The sequence below is a fragment of the Marmota marmota genome, unplaced genomic scaffold (assembly GCF_001458135.2).
Source record: "Marmota marmota marmota unplaced genomic scaffold, marMar, whole genome shotgun sequence".
NCBI lineage: Eukaryota > Metazoa > Chordata > Mammalia > Rodentia > Sciuridae > Marmota > Marmota marmota.
Genome location: NW_025999927.1, coordinates 4489461 through 4508419, shown reverse-complemented (window position 1 = coordinate 4508419; position 18959 = coordinate 4489461). Strand labels below are relative to the sequence as shown.

At 41.4% G+C, this 18959-nt stretch overlaps 1 protein-coding gene across 1 annotated transcript in view; it reads right to left on the bottom strand.

Annotated features, from left to right (window-relative positions):
- The window catches only part of Actn2 (actinin alpha 2), a 65174-nt gene that overhangs the window by 37510 nt on the left and 8705 nt on the right, over window positions 1-18959 (bottom strand). Inside the window, exons 2-4 of the mRNA XM_015504352.2 lie at window positions 3787-3901; window positions 2691-2810; window positions 2033-2119 (exon numbers count right to left, since the gene is read on the bottom strand). Coding sequence (XP_015359838.1) covers window positions 2033-2119; window positions 2691-2810; window positions 3787-3901 — 322 coding nt within the window. The remainder of the gene's footprint in view (window positions 1-2032; window positions 2120-2690; window positions 2811-3786; window positions 3902-18959) is intronic.

The following is an 18959-nucleotide window of genomic DNA, read 5'->3' as shown; positions in this document are numbered from 1 at the left end:
GCTGGGGCTGTGGCCCAAGTGGTAGCGCGCTCGCCTGTCATGCGTGCGGCCCGGGTTCGATCCTCAGCACCACATACAAACAAAGATGTTGTGTCCGCCGAGAACTAAAAAAATAAATAAATTAAAAAAAAAAAATTGCCTTAAGGACAAGCACTGCAGGCATCAGGTCACTGGGAAACTGCTGATTCTTAAAAAAAAAAAAAAAAAACCTTAAGTCTTTGTAAGTCTGGGTTGGGCAGAATGGCAGACAATGCCTCCCTCACCACCAGGCCCCTGGTTCTCGGTGAGATCACAGAGCTGGGGGTACAACCACACTCTGCCATCATATATGTTGTGGTTTAAAGGCTAAAAAGGCTAAGTGCTAATTTTAGGAATCTCAGTTTGACACTTGATTTTTCTTTTTTTTTTTCATATTAATCATAACTTTTTAAATTAACAAGTAGTGAATAGGACACTTTAAGATACTGTTTACTACATACTGAAATAAACATCTGTTGTAAATTCAGAAACCCAAACATTTACAGTAAAATGTGCTTACACATAAATATGACCAAATTTATTTAAAGCCCTGTTAGATAGGTCCTAAATACATGCAATTACCATGTAAAAACAAGACCATGAGTTGATGTAAAAAAATGACAAAAATCACTAAGTCACCAAAACTAGAAAAGAAATAATGAAATGGAAACTGAGAAAAGACAGTTAATAAAACACAAGAAACCTAACAAAGCAGCTTTAAAAATAATACTAATCTTTCCATTTTCAAAAGTTCTTAATCAAGTAATTCCCCAAATTGCCATTTATAAAATGACATTCTAAAAATCTATACTTGGAATTTCAAAACATCCCAATTCAGAAAGCTTTGATTACTGTTTCTCCCCAGCCCCCAACTTCAAATAATGCAGTAAAAGCACGGATGTTAGGAAGAAAATATTCCAAGGGAATGGTATAATTTTTAGAAAAACGAACTTACTGCTTCCAGAACCTTTTGATTAAGACCCAGAGTCGGCATTAACAACAATCATTTTTTTTCCTATTTTCATTCATTATTTTCCAAGGTCATATTAGAGATGAATAAATTCTTTGAGCCCATGACTGAAAGATCAACAAACCTGGTTTTATTATGACACCGTATTTTTGTCATTGGTACTGCACAAAATTATATACAAAGAAATATATACAAAAATGTTCAAGTATTAGTTAAATTTCAATTCAAGGCTTCTCTTTCAAAAAGCTACATTTAACATATTTCATAAAGATAGCACAAATTAGTCATTTCAAATAATCTTTTCCAATTACTTTTGGTTTATGTGTGTGTGTATATGTGTGACACTTGATTTTTCAACAATAATCAATTTATCAAGTTCTTTGAGAGGGTAAGATACTAAAGATTTCAACCTTCCGTGGCAGTACCAAGGATTAAGATGATATTATAACGATAAATGGCTCTTAGGCCAAAGACAGTGACAACAGGTTTTATTCAAAGAAAGAAAGGGGGAGGGGTAAAGTGAGAGAGGGAAGGAGAGAAGAAGATAACAAACACAACTGTAATTTTTTTTTCACCTAAAAAAATAGTGTTAACAGGTATAAGCTTGAAGAACTCTGCCACCAGGGACTGGGAGTGTGGCCCAGTGATAGAGCCCTAGCTTAGTATGTGCAAGACACTGGGGTCAATCCCCAGCACACACACACACACAAAAAAAAACCAAGCAGAACTCTGCCATCATTGTGATTTTACTAGAATAAATAGTAAAAAAAAAAAAGATCAACAAATGCTCATTTAAAAAAAATTCTGCAATGAACATGTGCTCATCTTTTTCCAAAATGATTCCACCCCCCTGAGCAGAACAGTACTGCCAGGGTCTTTCCCCACACAAATATAAAACTGACGAAAATGCAACATACATGCCCTTCATTCACCCATGTGACTACTGAATGTCACTGTATCCTATTTGAATTTTAATCTGCAACCTGGATTCCCACCATACAGGTCTAGACTTTTAGCCACATTTTTTTTCTAGCCACAGTTTACCTTCAACTGAAATGTCCTGAATGGCAAAGCGAAGGATGATGGTCCAGATCATACCCAGGGTCATCTTCACATTGCCGTCAACAATCTCTGCAGGTGAGAAGAAAGTCAACAAGAGAACCCATTCAGGACACAGCTCAATCCTTCTGAGCTAAAGGGAAACATTCATATGGAAAAACCAGCATATGCTTTATAAGCATCACAGTGTTTCTGATCATAAAAGTGGTATTCATTACCAAGTGTCTCCAGTTTAAATGAATTCTGTGTTAATAATAAATACAAAGCTTGCATACGTTATCATGAAAAACCCTCAGGAGTTTCCAAAGCTTTACAACTATACAAACTAAGGTTTAAAAATCATCAAATTCAGGGAATACAGCCTCATTTCCACCAGATCCTTCTTCTAGGCTGTGTGTAATGAGGTGCCGCCAGTCCTAGCTCCTGCTGGACTCTGTAGATTCCCAATCTCCCAATGAGAACCAGGAGGCCACGTCCTTCCTAGTAATTAGTTCTCATTATGAGTAATAGGGATGTGTAGATTCTTTCTCACTCCTGTAATGGGTTTGAAGAAGATGTGATGCTATATTTGACTCTAACACTGTGGGAGGGAAGAGAGAATTCACACTGAGGTCAGTGGCAGGAAGGGCCCAGGCCCTCTCACCTTCAGCCCCGATGGACACCAGTTTCACCCCTTTGCTGGCTATGTAATCCAAAGCCTTATTGACGTTCGCAATCTTGTGGAACCGCATTTTGCCCCGGTCAGGTTTGGGCAGCCTTTCCCCTGTAGGATGAAGGGAGCACAATGGGGCCAGAGTTACCCTTGGTGCAGAATGAAGATGCCCAAACTCAGAGCCCTGAGGATCATTTGAGCCCAGGGCCTTAAGACCAGCCTGGGCAACATAGTGAGGCCCCATCTCAAAAAACAAACAAAAAACCCCAAGATGCCAAAATGCAGAGTCCAGGCATTCCTTAAGCAGAAATGATCACTTGAGTGTGTGTGACACTTTCCCAGTTTCTCTAAATTACAGGGTAGAGGAAACGCTGGCCCAAAGCTAAGTAGACCAGCACGGAGTCGTATAGTATTAAGGATCTGCTGGAAGAGTCTTGTTTGGCCTATAAGCCAACCTTCACATGTGTAAAGAGAGAGGCCGATTCGTGTCCCTAGAGCATTCGCAGTTGCTGGCTAGCTGTTAGAGGAAGTTGGGTGGCCTAGTTCAAATCTCAGAGGTGGCTGCCAGGACTCGCCTTAGACACCTGGTTATGAAGATATATAGACCAGGGCAGACTTGCCATCCTCCTTCCCAGTCACACCACTCCAAGGGTGCTCCATCTAGTCCAAGTCTAGACCAGCCAAGTGAAACTAGGCAATCAGATGCACGGGATCTCAACCCACACGTTCAGAGCCATGCTAACACACTGTTCTGGCTAGGACATGACTTCTGGAATGCATGCTAGCTGGACTAGAAGGGAGAGGGCAGTCACATAAATGTCATTTTTCTTCTCTTACTTTATTTCAAGGAGGATTGCATAAACATTATTTTAATCAGTCCATTTTAAACAGAATTCTCTCCTTTTTTTGAACAACAACAACAAAAAATTACTTCAGGCAGATTGCTCTTTGGAAAGGTTCCTTTGCCAGAATACCATGTTCTTGCCCAGCCAAGTTCAAAGGAAACTTCTGCTGTGATCATCTTTTAAAAGAGATGCTTACCTAGTGACTGCACATTAAAGTATAGGACTGGGGTGTGTACACCAACCTGAGATGACTTCCAAAAGCAGCATGAGCTTGAGGCCATTCCTGAAGTCCTCCTCGATATTTTCAATCTGAGTGCCGGCTTTCCGCAGGTGGGAGTTGCACCAGGCTGTGAAGGTCTGCAACGAAAATCAGACACAGCTGAGCACAGGCCACTAGCAGACCCCTCCTTGTGGATGACATTCCACATCCGCCACACCTCAGAGGGCCCAAGAGTCTGCAGGGTCCAGGCCTTTCACAAAACAAAGAATTTATTGAAAAGAACTAGAAACCCAAGAGTAAGATTTTAGTAAAATTTCTTCCTTATGGACAACAACTCATTTATTTGCTATTCCAACTTGAGGATTTTCTGCCTCAGGTCAAAAAGGCCCCTGTTTATACCTACACCTTCACCTTGAAAAATCTCTTTCTTTGTAAGAAAGGGACTAAATTGGGATGTGCTTTATTCCTTGTATACAGCAAAAATAAGCTTGCTTGCAGAATAGATGCATAAATAATATTGAAGTAATGTTCAAATGTTTTTCTTTAGAGCAGACGGTAGGCAACATTGTGCGACAGAAAGGAGAGGGGAGGAGATAACCATAGTCACTAATTATGAACAAACAGTTTATCTTGGATAAACAATAGTTTAAAGCTCTTAACTCAATTAAATGAATTTGTAGTACAGCTTATCATTTAAAAAGTAACAGTACTCCTTCTAGGAGCATATCCCAGGCCTGAGCTAGATCCCAGACTTCAAACATGACTAGAAGAGCCCTGCCCGAGAAGGGCTTCCAGTCCAGTTTTAACAATTACCAGGGTAATCTGCAGCAGAAAATGGACTATATATTGGGGGCATCCAAAGTCATTCTGTTTATTTTTTCAGTTTCTTTTAACTTGGCTTCAACTTGTGTACTATTTCCTGCCAAAACCAGATTAGGAATGCTTCTAGCAGCTGCTGGCTAAGAATGCAAACTGTCCCCTTGTCTCCTGACAGCTGCTAGGCACAGGAACAAAGTGCCTGGCACACTAAGCTTGGGGGAAGAAGGGAGGGAAAATAAATAGGGTTCTCTGCTCAAGAAGAGAAAAATCAACCTCTTAAAAAACAGGCTGCTTCCAAGTAAGATAAGGAAAAAGTCAAAAGTGTTCACAAAAATGACTTTCCTAGGTAATAAAGAGGTTTTCAAATCTAATAGTCATTCATTTCAAGAAATATGTGGTAATGTTCAATTCAAGGGCAAAAAGAAAATGTAGGCATTTTCTTGAGTTTATAGTAATAAACTTTGCCCTGAGAGCCTAATGGAGTGAGTTTCCTGAGACACATCAGAGCTTTAATTGGGTCTAAGCAAGGGAGATGCTCCAGATTCACCCCCAATCAATGTGGCAGGCGCTCACAAGTGGCTATGCAAATTTTAATTAATTAAAATGAAATTAAATTAAAAATGTAGCCCCATGTTGCACAAGCCATCTTTCAAGCCTTCAAGGGTCGCTTGTGGGGTAGTTTAGCTATAGAATATTCCCACCATCACAGAAAATTCTACTGGACAGCACTGTTCTAGAGAGCAAAGGCTATTTTCTGAAGATAAGATTACTGTAAGCCTCCACCACTTATTTGTTTAAATACTAATTTTATGCATTTACTTTCTGCATAGATAAAACATTTTATTGGTTCAAATCTCAAGTGGAACAGAAGGGTATTAAAAGTGAAAATCCTTCCTCTCACCCTTGTTCCCCAGCAACCTAGTGCCCCAGAGAGAGCAAAGGGCACCCATTGCTTCTATAGCCTTCCTATGCTATCTGTGCACATACACGTTTTGAGTCCCTTCAAATATAGTATTGCATCTTGTTTTTATCCACTTAAAAGTATGGTGTGGAGACTGTTCCATTATCAGTACAGATGGCTCCTATCTGCAGCTGCCTCGTATCCCACACTACTGTTAACACATTTCATGTAACAGGCTCCCTATGGATGGACACCTGTATTATTTCCAGATCACCGAGTTCTTACAGTGGAAAAACAGGCTCTGTTTTCCATAAGCAAAACTACTTACTGGGTGTTTTTGTTTGTTTTATGAATTGACAATATCGAGACTGATTATATACCTGGTCTTATGGGAAAGGCAAGAGGACAGCAGGTTGTAATAAAAAGGAAGTTATTAGCAGAAATAAAATACAATGAATGAACATGCACAGTTGCTTTTACTTAGATTCTACTTTAAAAGCAGCTAAGATTGCTGGTGAAAATCACCATACTTTATTTAAGTCTCTTTGAAATAATCATATCAGAGGCTCTTCTGGCCACAACCCCAGCACTGCTCACAAAATCAACACCGGTTTCTTGACCTGCACAACAGAATTTTGTGGAAGTCTGTCTGCCACTACCTTTTATAGGTAGCGACAATGAAGGAAATTCATCATGGGTAATTATTCAGTTGTACAAATCCAGAGAATAAATTCAGTCTAAAAGGTCACTTGATTTAATTAAGCATAATGAAGTTCCCCACCTTAAGAACTTCTCCTGAATGCCCACAAAGGTGGTGACTAACCAACTTATACACAGGATAAGGACTCTAGCTGCTCTGAGATAACTGCTTGCAAAGAGGCCTGTGCACTCTGAAAAGGAATCCTAAGTTTACTAGAAGGTTTAATTTTCATATCCTATTTACAGTTTTAATTACCTTGGCCTAGAGGGGCTGTTGCTATACATTTCCCCACCTGAAGGTTCAGTGAAAAGCCTTTGGACTTGGAGGAGACAGAAACAACAGTGGCAACAAGACCACACATCACCTGAAAGCTTCTTTGGGGACTTACTTGCTGTTTGAATAGCATCTTTAATTCCATGAAAATGCAAATGAGAACGAACATGGGTCCACAGAATTGGGGGGGCAGTCTCCTTGATTCAAACCACACTGCCATTTTCTTAAGGGAATTGGTGCTCTATGGACGAGGAAAGAGGCCAGTGTCTCCCCAGCCCAGAGTCCAACCCAGAAGCTGCCCAGGTGCATGGGAGACCTTCCAACATCCTCCCTTGCTTTCCAACTCAGACCTTCCTCGGCTTCTCTAGTCCCCCTTCCTCTGCACCTACTGAGAAATGCAAATGCCATTAGCAACTCAAAAGTGTAAGCATAAGAATGTTTCAGAAACACACAAAAAGGACCAAGAAGGGGAACCATCTATCCCCAGCAAGGAAAGACAGGTGTTTCTAGTCCCTCCCAAGAAACTAAGACAAAGCTGAGGAAAGAGTCTTCAAGTCACAGACAGCAAAGAAGTGCAGTGGCAGACACTGTCTCACTGTGTATGCCCGTCAGACAACTGGAGCAGACAGAAGGATCTCCTTCCTAAACATAAGAAATCACAACCCTGAGTCACTGGCCTCCACAGCCTATACAGCCTTGCCTAAATGCAGACAGCAGCCCTCCAGGCACAGGGAGAAAAGTGGAGCCAAGGTCAAGACTATGCTATGGTGATTTTAATAGTTCGCTCTCATTTGAGAAGACAGAAGGAAGCCCAGACCATCAGCAGCCTCTGCCTCTGTTGTATTCCTTACTGTGCTCTAGAAGCCCAGAAAATGTTCCTCAAACCCCACACCCCCACATATGTAGTGACTGAGAAGGACATCAGCTGAAGGCGTTTCCCAAAATATTCACTAGCAAGAACTGCCAGCCCCAGTCAATGGCAGGAGAGGCCATTCCATCTTCCACGAAGGACTTACAAGCAAAGTCCTTAATCCATGGACACTAGGAGACCACTGCTTTCTCAAAGTGAAACTATTTAACTGGACAATCAGCACATGTGCTTAAAGTAAAAAGAACACTGTGTCCTTACTGAGCCAGCTGGGATCAGCCTGTAGTTCAGCTTCTGTGCATTCACACTGGGTCTCTTTTTATGTTAATTAAACCATTGGCATCCCACCTATTCCACAGGGAAAAGGTGCAAAAGATATTTAAGAAAAATGTGTTACACTTGTGATGATTTGTATTATTCCTTTCTGATCACACATGTGCACAATTTCACCTGAAAGAGATTACCTGGGTACAGAGACAAAAGATCAGCTCTAAGGTTGACCATGGTCCTCCGAAAGTTCTGGTTCACCTACTTCTGTCTGCAGGAAGGCTCTAACCCTGGAATGATTCTGAATAATCGTCACCATTCCATGTTCTCTAAGTAAAAATTTTGGCAACATGTCTAAAAGTGTCCTTTCTTCTTCTTTAGCCAGGTTTTTCTTTAATAATAATTACATATAATATTCTGATCACATTTCCTAAGCTGAAAACATTTCATCTTTTCTGAATGAGATGAACTGGGGTCAGTAGCACAAAGGCCAGGGAAAGACAGCCTGAAGAACCTGACAATCACAAAACTGCACCATCCAACAGGTCAAAACGCTGGGGGCTGTAAAGTGATCTGTGATTTTGAGGTGCATATCATTTACTTTCCACAGGGAATCAAGCAGCCCACTCAGCGGTTCTGAGCCTGCCCTGACTGACATTCCTCCTGGCCTGCACCCTGTGGCGTGGGACCACGGGGTTCCTGAGAGGGAGAAGGAAGAACAGACAGAGCCTGGCGCACACAGCCTGCCCTTGTGGCTCAGAACTCAAAGTCTATTTCTGACTCTGACACCATGAAATGATTTGTCCTCCGGATGCTGATACTCTGGTGGCTATTAAAAAAAAGGGGGGGGGACACAGTTGTTGCCAGGATTAGCATTGTGAAATCATTCAACAGGTTACCAAGAGGAGAAAAAATACAGAAGTCAGCTGGTCAATACAACCCAGGGCACGAAGACCTCTCACAAACATCTATTAGAAACCACAATTCTATTAAACCGATTTCCTCAAAAATGCTCCTTTTACTTTTCTACTTTTAACAACCACTGTAATAGGGTCTTCTTTTCTACTTCACAAATTCTCAATTTGCCAGGATCACTTCTAATCACTTTCCTGGTTCATTATAAATATTGCAAAGTAAGGGGGTTCTGGAAAGCCGCCCATGTATTCAGAATCTTCAGTGAAGGTCAGAGAGGAAGGTCAGAGATGCTTCTCCAAAGTAAATGTGTTTTCAACCTTATCATTAAGAAAGGAGAAGACTGCCCTCCCAGACACAGGTGGCCTAACCCCCTGAGTGGGGAGAAGCTCCTGATTTCCACATGGCTACCAGCAGAGCTGCCTGGATAACCATAAAACTCCACACCCCTCTGCCCACCAGAAAGGCCCTACCTGTGCACATATGACACAAGGAACGGCAGGGGTGATCCCCATAGATGCTGCACTGCTAATCCCAACCAACAGGCCCATCCAGAGTGACATCAGAAACCAACAGTAGAGCCTCAAACTTAAACACTCAGACACCCTACCATCTTAGAACACATCCAGCACAGTGTTTCTGCTGGTCTCTACTCAAACATCCAGGAAGTCTCTGGACCCAGAAGCAACTCACAATGATGACAAAACATTTACCATAATGAAGATGGAATTCCAAACCTTCGAGGCTTCAGGTGCCCAGGTATGTGTGAATACACCTTTCAACTATTCACATAAAATCTTAAAAATTTAATCAAAGAAAGGCATATCCAAATTGTAGGAGGATCCTGCATGCACTACAATCAATTCCCAGGGTGTTCTTGGACTCTAACATTCTCATAACTTACATTACCAGGCATCTAGCTACACTGCAGGCAGCCCACAAATCTCTGCTTAATCTCTAAAGATCTTGTTAGATAACATGGACTGAGACAGCTCAGTTTATACAGTGGCCCTTAAATCTGCAGTCAGGCCTTGAGACCAGCTTAGTATGGAGTGTGCATGTCAGTACATCTCCTGTTGACCTACTCTACCAGCTTGCTCACCAGTATGATGAATTATAAGACTTAGAAACACAAAAGAACAGTGAGCAGTAATGGCAACTCAAAGAAACTTAAGGTGCTATGGGCTTTAAACAGAAAGAGAATCAAGTCACTCCAGAACTTTATTTAGGTAGGACAAGATCACTTAGAAAAATGCAGACAACCTCTAGGCACCATGTAAGCCTACTTGAGCATGGGACACAGCCCACCTTCAATCACTTTGCTCATCAGCACAATCCAGACGATGATGCTGCAGAGACACAAAGGAGATACAAGAAGGTCCAGATCCAAGAAGCCAGAATGCTGCCAGGTCTTTATCGTCTTTAGACTTATCACCAGTGTACATGCCACTGTTGAGAACACACACACCATCTGTACAACATAACCTCCTCTGGATAAAAGGTGCTCAGAACATGAGATTTTGCTGGGGGAGCAGGGTGTGTGTGTAAAAACATCTTGCCCATCCTTAAAAAAACAAAACAAAACAAAACAAAAAACTTTATTACTAAGTGACAATCAGGACTTGGTTTATAACATACCAGGTACAAAGAGCCTTAGGAGGAGCCCTGTACAAAGGCAAGTCCTACAGCACTCCGCTGCAAAAGGAAGGCCCACAACTGGCTATCCAGACTGTCAGATGCCTGCACGCACCCACATCATGAAAATGAACACAGTAGTCTCTACGGGTGCCTTGTTCTCCCCTACATCACCCAAGAGAACCCAGCTCCCAGCAGGGGCATTTAAATTCACACAACACACACAGCTAGGACCTGTTCCAATTTTCTGTAGTTCACAGTTTAAACTGTGATGATCTCAGTCATAAACAAAAACTTTGATGGTTAAAAAACAAACAAACAAACAAACCCAAATGCTGCTTTTAACTTGAATTCCAATGCTAATGACAAAGACAAATTTAATTAACCAAAAACAAGGTAAGTGAAAAAAGAGGCAGTCTTTTTGTCCTACTGATTTAACTCCAACAAACTGCATCTGCAAGCAGGACTCAGGATTTCCTTCTATCAATGCCTAAGAATACCTAACAATCTCAAACCAAAGGGATAGGAAAGCCCACAACAGTCCAGAGCTTCCAGAGGCCCCATCCCTACTACCACAGGAACATCCTAAGAAATGTTCCTCAAAATGACCCACATAAGCAGGCCGGGGTCTTTGTTTTGCGTTCTGGACAGTGCCTGGAACACAGTAGCATCAAGATCCTACTTGCTGGACTTTCTGGGAGAGATGAAAGAGGACAGCAATCAAAAAAAATTTTTTAACCAAAAAGGAAAAAAAAAAAAAAAAAGACCAATAAGCTAAAAATGGGTTATCTATTCAAATTCTAGTTGTTTAAAAAAATTATTATTATCATGTCAAACTTGAACTGCTGAATCCTTAAATGTTAAGAAAGACTGTAAGCTTGCCAAAAAGAGAAATACCTTGCAAAAACAATAGGCAACCTCCCTGCTGAGGGCGTCTAAAAATAGAGTGGAGCTAATGGATGATGCTTTAAGTGGGCAGGTTAAAGATGGCTCTCCCAGCACTTGGGATGACACTCTTACCAGGCCAGATTTGAATCACAAATTCTGAGCCATCAACTTCAGCATTCCACTGCTGGCCTCCTGAGATGATCTAGGTGTAGACCACACATTGCTCAGAACAGAGAGAGACAAGGGCTCAGAGGGTGGGGGTGGGCGTTAGGGGTCCACAAAGCCTAGTCTAGGCCAGATAATTTTGGTTTGAGGAATGACCTCTGATATGTGGACTCATCCCCAAAACTTCCATAAAGGACAGAACAAATTAAAGCTCTGGAATCTGGAAAGAACAGCCAAGGAGGCTATACAGAAGGGAAGATGTACTGCTCTCTAAGTCACAGGTAACTTACAGCAGTACAGACCACCTCTGAACAGACATGCAGTGAACCCCTCCAGGAGGGGACAACCCTCTCTCTTCCGCAGAAAGTTTACACATCAGGACATTCACTTTAATATTCCTGACCTCTAAATGGGTCTATTCTCTGGATACTCTTCTCACTAACTGTAAGTTCTCGTTAGTTTTCTCACTAATGAGTTAAGTACCAGCTTTAACACTATTCACCCTATATTTGTATGAGAGCAGCAATCATACTTTTGAGAATCATCTTCTAAGGGAGTGGGAATAGGAAAGACAGTAGAATGAATCAGACATCACTTTCCTATGTCCATGTAGGAATACCCAAGCAGAGGAATGCCACATGTGTACAGCCACAGGAATGGGAGTTATATTCCATGTATGTTAATATGTCAAATCCAGTCTACTGTCATGTATAACTAAAAAAAATAAAATAAAATAAATCATCTTCTAATACTTACAGAGTCTTTCTTCTAAGGGGAGGTCAACATTCGAATTAAGCTAAAATTAATTCACTATATTCCAGTCTAAATTTTACCAATTTTGATGAAGAAGATAGTGATACACAAGAATGATCCACAGAACTAACTGAAGCCTAGCACTTAACTTACATTACAGCTTGCCTCCCATCCTGTGGAACCAACAACTGTCCTGGGTCGCACCTTACCACATTCCTTTTCAGTGTCAAACTCTCCATTTAAAACTGAGCATGTGTCCCTGTGTTCCCTCTGATTCAGATCACCATAAATAATAATACATTTGGGTTGATTTTTTAGCATTTTTCTCTATTTCACAAAGATTGTACATTTATCAAGAAACTAAAATATTTCCATCTGTTAATTTTCTCCCTGTTCAAAAAAAAATTCCTATAAACATTTAATACCACTTACAGGAGACCTTATTACTCATTCTCCTGATTCTTATTTTTCAGCTGCAATTACTCATCTCTACCTCTCTACAATCTATCAAGGATGTCAAACACTTTTGAGATGTGGATATCCGATGCTAGTTTCCATGCAAGACAACTCTGCTTCAATGCCAAGGAGAGTTTGTAAATCCTCAAAACAAGGAAAAAAGCCACTATGGCACTCTCTCTTCTAAAGGAGAGTTCCCAAATATCTTGGTGAAACCCCCTTTAACTGTCAAGTCCAAAAGAGTAAAGATAAGAAATATGTAGATTCTTCCCAAAAGACTGGAAGCATACGTTAAACTAACCAAATCAAATGTCTTCAGAATCAAAGTCTAAGTCATTCTTGCTCTAGAAGGTAAAAAAGGAAAAGAAAAAAGTAATAAGCTCAAAGAACCACAGGAAAACTACTGGTGCCTGGTCACCGAAGCTTAAAGAATGCAGAGCCTGGCTTTGCCACTAGCTGGGTGTTCTGCCAGCTCACACCTGCCTCCCCTAAGCAGGCACAAAGGACATGGAGAATTCCTCTGGGGACTTTCTGGTAAGCAACCATATTAAGGCTCCCAGCAAAGAGCCCTCCATATGATTGATCCTGGGCTGTGCTTCCCAAAATAACCTGTTCCCTTGGAGCCTGGGTAATTATGCGCAAGACATGGCTCAGTGACAGGGCACACCCCACTGCTGCTCAGAGTTGGGCTTCGGTATTGTACTTTCCTCACTCTCCTCTTGAGCGTGAATCATGTTTAAGGAAAAGCACACAGTTCCCCCTCAGGCCGTCCAGCAACCAGGGAAGCAGTTTGTACAGCAAATAAATATTGTTTAATTCAAGTTCACCCTACCGTTACTATTTTCGGGGACCTAAATAAATGGCTGCCTACAAAGAGGGAAGGATGCGTTCACTTAGAAGGAAGCAGCTCTCGTAATACACCCTATTTCCTGCATTACACCAGTCAGGTGCACCGGCTCTCTCCTCACACAGGGAGAACTCTGTGAACATATGGCAAACCAGGGAAGCTGGGCATTCCCAAAGTTCCTGCCGACTCCACAGGAGAGGGAACAAGGCCGGGCTTCCCCAGCAAGAGGGCTCATGCTGCCTGGAGAGTGTTCATGAAAACACAGATCCTACATACCTCGTGTCCTGGGCCACTCCAGCAGTTACAGTATAAAACACAAATGTGTGCTTATATACTATGGCACAAAGCAGTCTGGTGGGCATATCGCCAACTCTGCTTTTCCCTTTAACAATTTCTTCTCTACATATTCATTCCTTATGCAGCCATTTAAAAATTATCTCAGGGTTGTGGGTGTGATTCAACAGCAGAACACCTGCCTGTCAGGCATGAGGCTCTGGGTTCAACTCCAAGCACCAAAGGAGGGAAAAAAAGTAATTGAGGAAGGTCCATAAAACTTGTTGGCCTAGATTCACAACCTTGTCCCCTCTGTGGTCTTCTGCAATTTTGCTAGCTAGCTCCTAACTGTGGACAGGGACTACTTAAACTGGACATGATCCAGCAAACTTAGCTTTCTGAAGCTTATCACTCAATGAAATGCTAAAGATTTTTAAAGTTTCATATTAAAACCCCTACATCAACATCACATTTTAAAATCCTAATGCAGAAGTGACACACTGTCTGAGAACCAGGACCACAGAAGAGAAATCCTTCTGCGTCTCTAACATCCAGTTACAGCAAGAGAGCCACTGACACAGTTTTCATACGAGGCATCTCTGACACAGTTTTCCCTGCCTCCCTACCCATTCCTTAAAGGACCCTAAGGGCAACTGTGGCTTAAGGGAAAACACCTCATTAAATATGATTTTATCAAACAGCAAATATACTTATCATTTCACCCCCAGATTTTCAAGTGCATGTACACAGAAATAAACTCTTCTAATTTGGCAAAAAGCCTGAAACTGTTAGAACATAGCTAGAGACCTAACTTGGGTAAGGGGCTCAGATACTGAAATATTTACATTTACTTTGCACATCTGAAAAAGTGCAAAGTAAGTATCCTTAATGTCTGGCACAAATTAATATCACATGGTATGAAATGTGAGTATATTTATAAAACCTTAAAAATAAAAAATATACATATAAAATATCAAAATTATAACAGAAACCCATATTTAGAGGGTGACCTGGGCCCCAGGAGGCCTCCAGCAAGATGTGTGGTCCCATCTCTCTCCAGCCCCTGGGCTCATCCCCCACAGCAGTCTGTAAGGCTCAGTCTATATTATAAGACTCATGAATTAGGACATTCAAAAATACCTGGTATGGGCTGGGGTTGTAGCTCAGTGGCAGAGATCTTGCCTCACATATGTGAGGCACTGGGTTCGTTCCTTAGCATAAAAATAAGTAAACAAAAATAAAGATATTTTGCCAATATATAACTAAAATAAATAAATAGATAAAATTGTCTCATTTCTATTAAAAAAAAATATCTGGTATGTATACTTGAAATCTCACTTCACCAATATCTACATTTTTTGAAGTTCAGTACTTCAATACAAGACAATACTTTGAGAAAGGGCATCACTACTCTCTGTATGCATTACCTGGGTGCCAGCATTGACCTTCCATAAGGCTGCCTTGTATTGCTCCTTGGAACAGGTGACCTCAGTTTGTAGTCATCACTGGGTCACTTCTGAGAGTCAGAAAGTTGCTATGTAAAATCCTTTGGGACAACAGCCACAAACAGGATTGTTCTCAGCAAACCAGGACATGGGGTCCTTCAACCTCATTTCATCTCATAAAGAACAGGGTCCTGAGAGACGACGTTCCTTGCACAAAGCCATGGGACGGTTGTGCTGCTTCTCATGCAGTTTTTCATCTTTCAGGATCAGAAGGAATCTTGTAAGGAAAAAGATGGCTCAGAACTGCTGCACATATGTCCCCATCTCTTTTCTGGGGCCACTCTGACACACATGTGTCTAAGAGGGTGAGGGCCTGTTTTGTGTGTAATCACAATCTCCAGAAGCAGTCTTAACCAGATGAAAAATAACCACTCATGCAGAACCATTTCCACACCTGTCCTGTTTCCTCTCCAGAGATGGAGGAGGAAAATGATGCAGAGGTACCAATTCAGCATCCTCAGACATTGTTCCCACCTTAACAAAGTCTCAAATTCAGGATCTCCTCAAAACAGGATCAAGAGTGGTCAGAGGTGCTAAGAGGACTGATCCTCAAGCCTGACAGAGGGTGGGATGGGATCCGCGGGTCCATCTTCTCAGTCCTCTTAACATGCAGCACATGCCCTGAGAGTACCGACGCCCAGGATGCACAGAGTCAACCTCCACATCCACAGGATGTTAAAAGGCCTGGCTTTTGCCCAAGTGTTTTATTAGCACGGCTCTACCCTCTTTTTCTACTGACTCTGAAATTCACCAGAATCAGACAATAGGGTTACTATCCTTAAAAAGGTCTCTTTCAAAGTACTGGTGATTCCTGAAAGGCAGGTCTTGGAAATCTCACTTTTAGGAATTAAAATGTAAGTCAAAGGCATGAAAAATCACTAGAATGGGACGGACAGGGCCAGTGCCCGGGTGGGGAAGGGAGCATCCGTGCAGAAGGAAGCGCAGGCCCTAGGGAGGAGCCAGGCTTTTCAAACTCAGGGTAGCGAGTCCCCAGTGCTGCTCTTTTTCATGGAAAGCGTCTATTAGCCACAAAGGCTCTGTTCCTTTCACAATCGGGCAGCCCCAGCTCCCCAAACCAAGCGCCTCACCAGTTTCCTTCAGAGGGATTTCTTACTTTCTCTTAGCTTTTGTGGGTGCTTGAACATTTCCATAATGAGAAGTTAAATAAAAGCAAAGCAAATTTTTTTTGAATGTAAACTGAGTTCCTGCTGCTGCCACATCCCTACTGGCTACGCTACATCCCCACAGAGCTCTATCTGGTGGCACTCCTGCAGCCTGGCAGGGGGCCTGTGGGGGCAATGCTGGTCTGTGCCCTCACCTGAGAAGTCAACACAGACACCGGGCCTCTCGACTCTGGCTTCCTTCAGAACTGAGTAGGACATACAGCAGCTAACTCCACTGATGTGCTCTACATGGCTGTCCCCGACACTCTGCCTGGGTGACTTCTCTGTGGCCCCTGCCGCCTCCTCTGGCATTTCTGGTGGACAAAGCAACCCTTAGAGCTCCAGCTGGAGGAAACCTTTGAATGAAAGTATGCACCAAGCCTCAAAACCCAGGATTTTCATTCCCTCAGATGTTTCCAGCTGACAAGTTGAGAAATTAAAAATTCAGGGATACACAGAAACTTCCACAAAAGCAGGACAGTTCTGATAAGTAAAAAAGTAGGAATAATGGATTCCAGGCCTCTACTCTGGGCTATTGGTTATGAATCTGAGTAGAAAGTAACAAACAGCCCTGAGTTCAATTCCTAGTACCAATCCCCACACATACAAAAAGAAAGTAGCAAACAGAAGGTTAGTGGTTCAAAGCCTGGCCCCTGGAGCAAGCAGCCTGGATCTGAAGTCCAGTTCCATCACAGACCAAAAATAAGCAATAAAATAATGAACATCTTATTTTATAAAACTTCAATTGTGATTTGGAGCCTTTCAAAATTTAGACAAATCCTCTGCATTTTCCAGCTACCACTTCCCAACATCAACCGCCACTGGGCAAGTTACTTAGCATTCCTAGCTAAAAAACGAAGATGACAAGGCTTATCTTTCACAATTATTTTGAAAATCAAGCAATGTATTGGGTTAAAATAGTGCCTGGAAATTCTCAGTAACAGTTGCTTCTCTGCTTTACACAGTGAATGGTTTGGGATACTGGGGATGATATGCCAAAATCCCTCCCACACATACCTTTTGAAAATCCACTGGCGAAAATCCTACATTAAAATATCACTTTTACTGTCTGAGTGGAATTTTTCGTGTATTGGTGTTACATTGAGGGGCGAGAAATCCTTCTACTCCCAAATTTAACATAAAAAGCCAAAGTATGCAATAGAAAAATCAGTCGCCCCATATTTCATAAAATTGCAATAACAAGAGAGAAATATTACAGTATCTAAAATGTAAAATACAGTTTGCGTATTTCCCAGTGACATCTTTCCCTGCAGACTCTGCCTCCCCTCAAAAATGTGTTTGCTTCCAAATTAAAAAAAAAAAAAAAACAATCACTCTCTAAGGGTAAATATCTAAGCTGATTATAATTCTGTATGTCTTTCACTGTTTTCATGACTGATATTCTCAAATACCCTTAAATAACTGTTTTTTAAAAACCTTGAAGCAAGACACCTAAATGAGAACAATAATTATTTCCTTAATTTCACATATGATAAAATGGAAGAAGGAAAATCTATCTTGGAGCTTAATTCTACCCTGGGAATAGTTAAGATGAAACATTTGATTTCTCTAGTAATCCTACAAACTTGCAGTGACATCTTCCTCAATAAAGCCTATCACTGGCCATTCCAAGTGCAGAAGGATATTATGTCACAGATTCAAGCACATCACCCTAAATAACTCCTTACAGCTTTTTGCTTCCTTTGAAGGTATAAGTTGCCTATTGAGCTAAAATACACCCCATTCCACAATGCCAAAGCCCCTGGGCTTCTGTTCCAGCGACTAATGTAACTCAAATGCCAGATCCAGGCTGACTGGCAAAGTTCTAACAGAATACCAAGGCAAGACTTCTCCAGAAAGAAAACCAAAGACATTCCTGACAGCTCAATTGGTTCCAAGATGTCTAATACATGCATGTTTTCATCCAGAAAAGCAAGGCTTCCACATTCAGTTAATGTCACTGCTTCCTCCAGAGTCCTCTATTTTTAGCTCACTCTGGTACCTTCCTGGTAAATTCTCTTCCATTTTTCCCTCCTGTAGGTAGCATCTACCTCTAAACACACGCAGATAACATCTTTACCTAAGTCTCTAGCTTGACCTTCCTCCAGAGTATTTCCATTGGGTATCACGCCCTCCATTCAAATCCCTCATTTTTAACCAATCCCCACACTCTCCTGTTTCCCCCAAATGAATACCAAAGGCATTGGAAATAAGGATAAAAACTAATCAGAATTCAGTTGTACAGTCTGGATGTTTTGTGGTATTGGTTGAGGACTTTGAATATACTCCCACAATAGTGGTAAAGTGGTTTTATTGGGTTAAACTATAAGAAATTGCAATTTGGGAAGTTGAAATAGCATGGAGAATTTCATATGGTTGCACCTTATATAAAATATCTCCAAATTCTAATCAAGAGCAATGCTCAACCCTTTAAATAATTATCATTTTCACATCTTGTTTGACTAGCATGAAGCAACCTGAATACTCTTGAAGAGGGCTGGGAATATAACTAAGTAGTAAAGCAACTGGCTATTGTATGGGTGGCCCTGAGTTCAGTTCTCCCCAGTACTGCAAAAACAAACCATCCTTATGACTGAGAAGATGGATTTCTTGATTAACCTTTGCCATCTCAATCACAATTATCTGTGCAAAATTCAACTGTAGCTTCATATTAAATATTGCTCCCATTTGCCCAAAATAATCTCACATTCACCAATTTGTCCATTTGGTTCTCAAAAACACACACACACACAAAAAAAAAAAAAAAAAA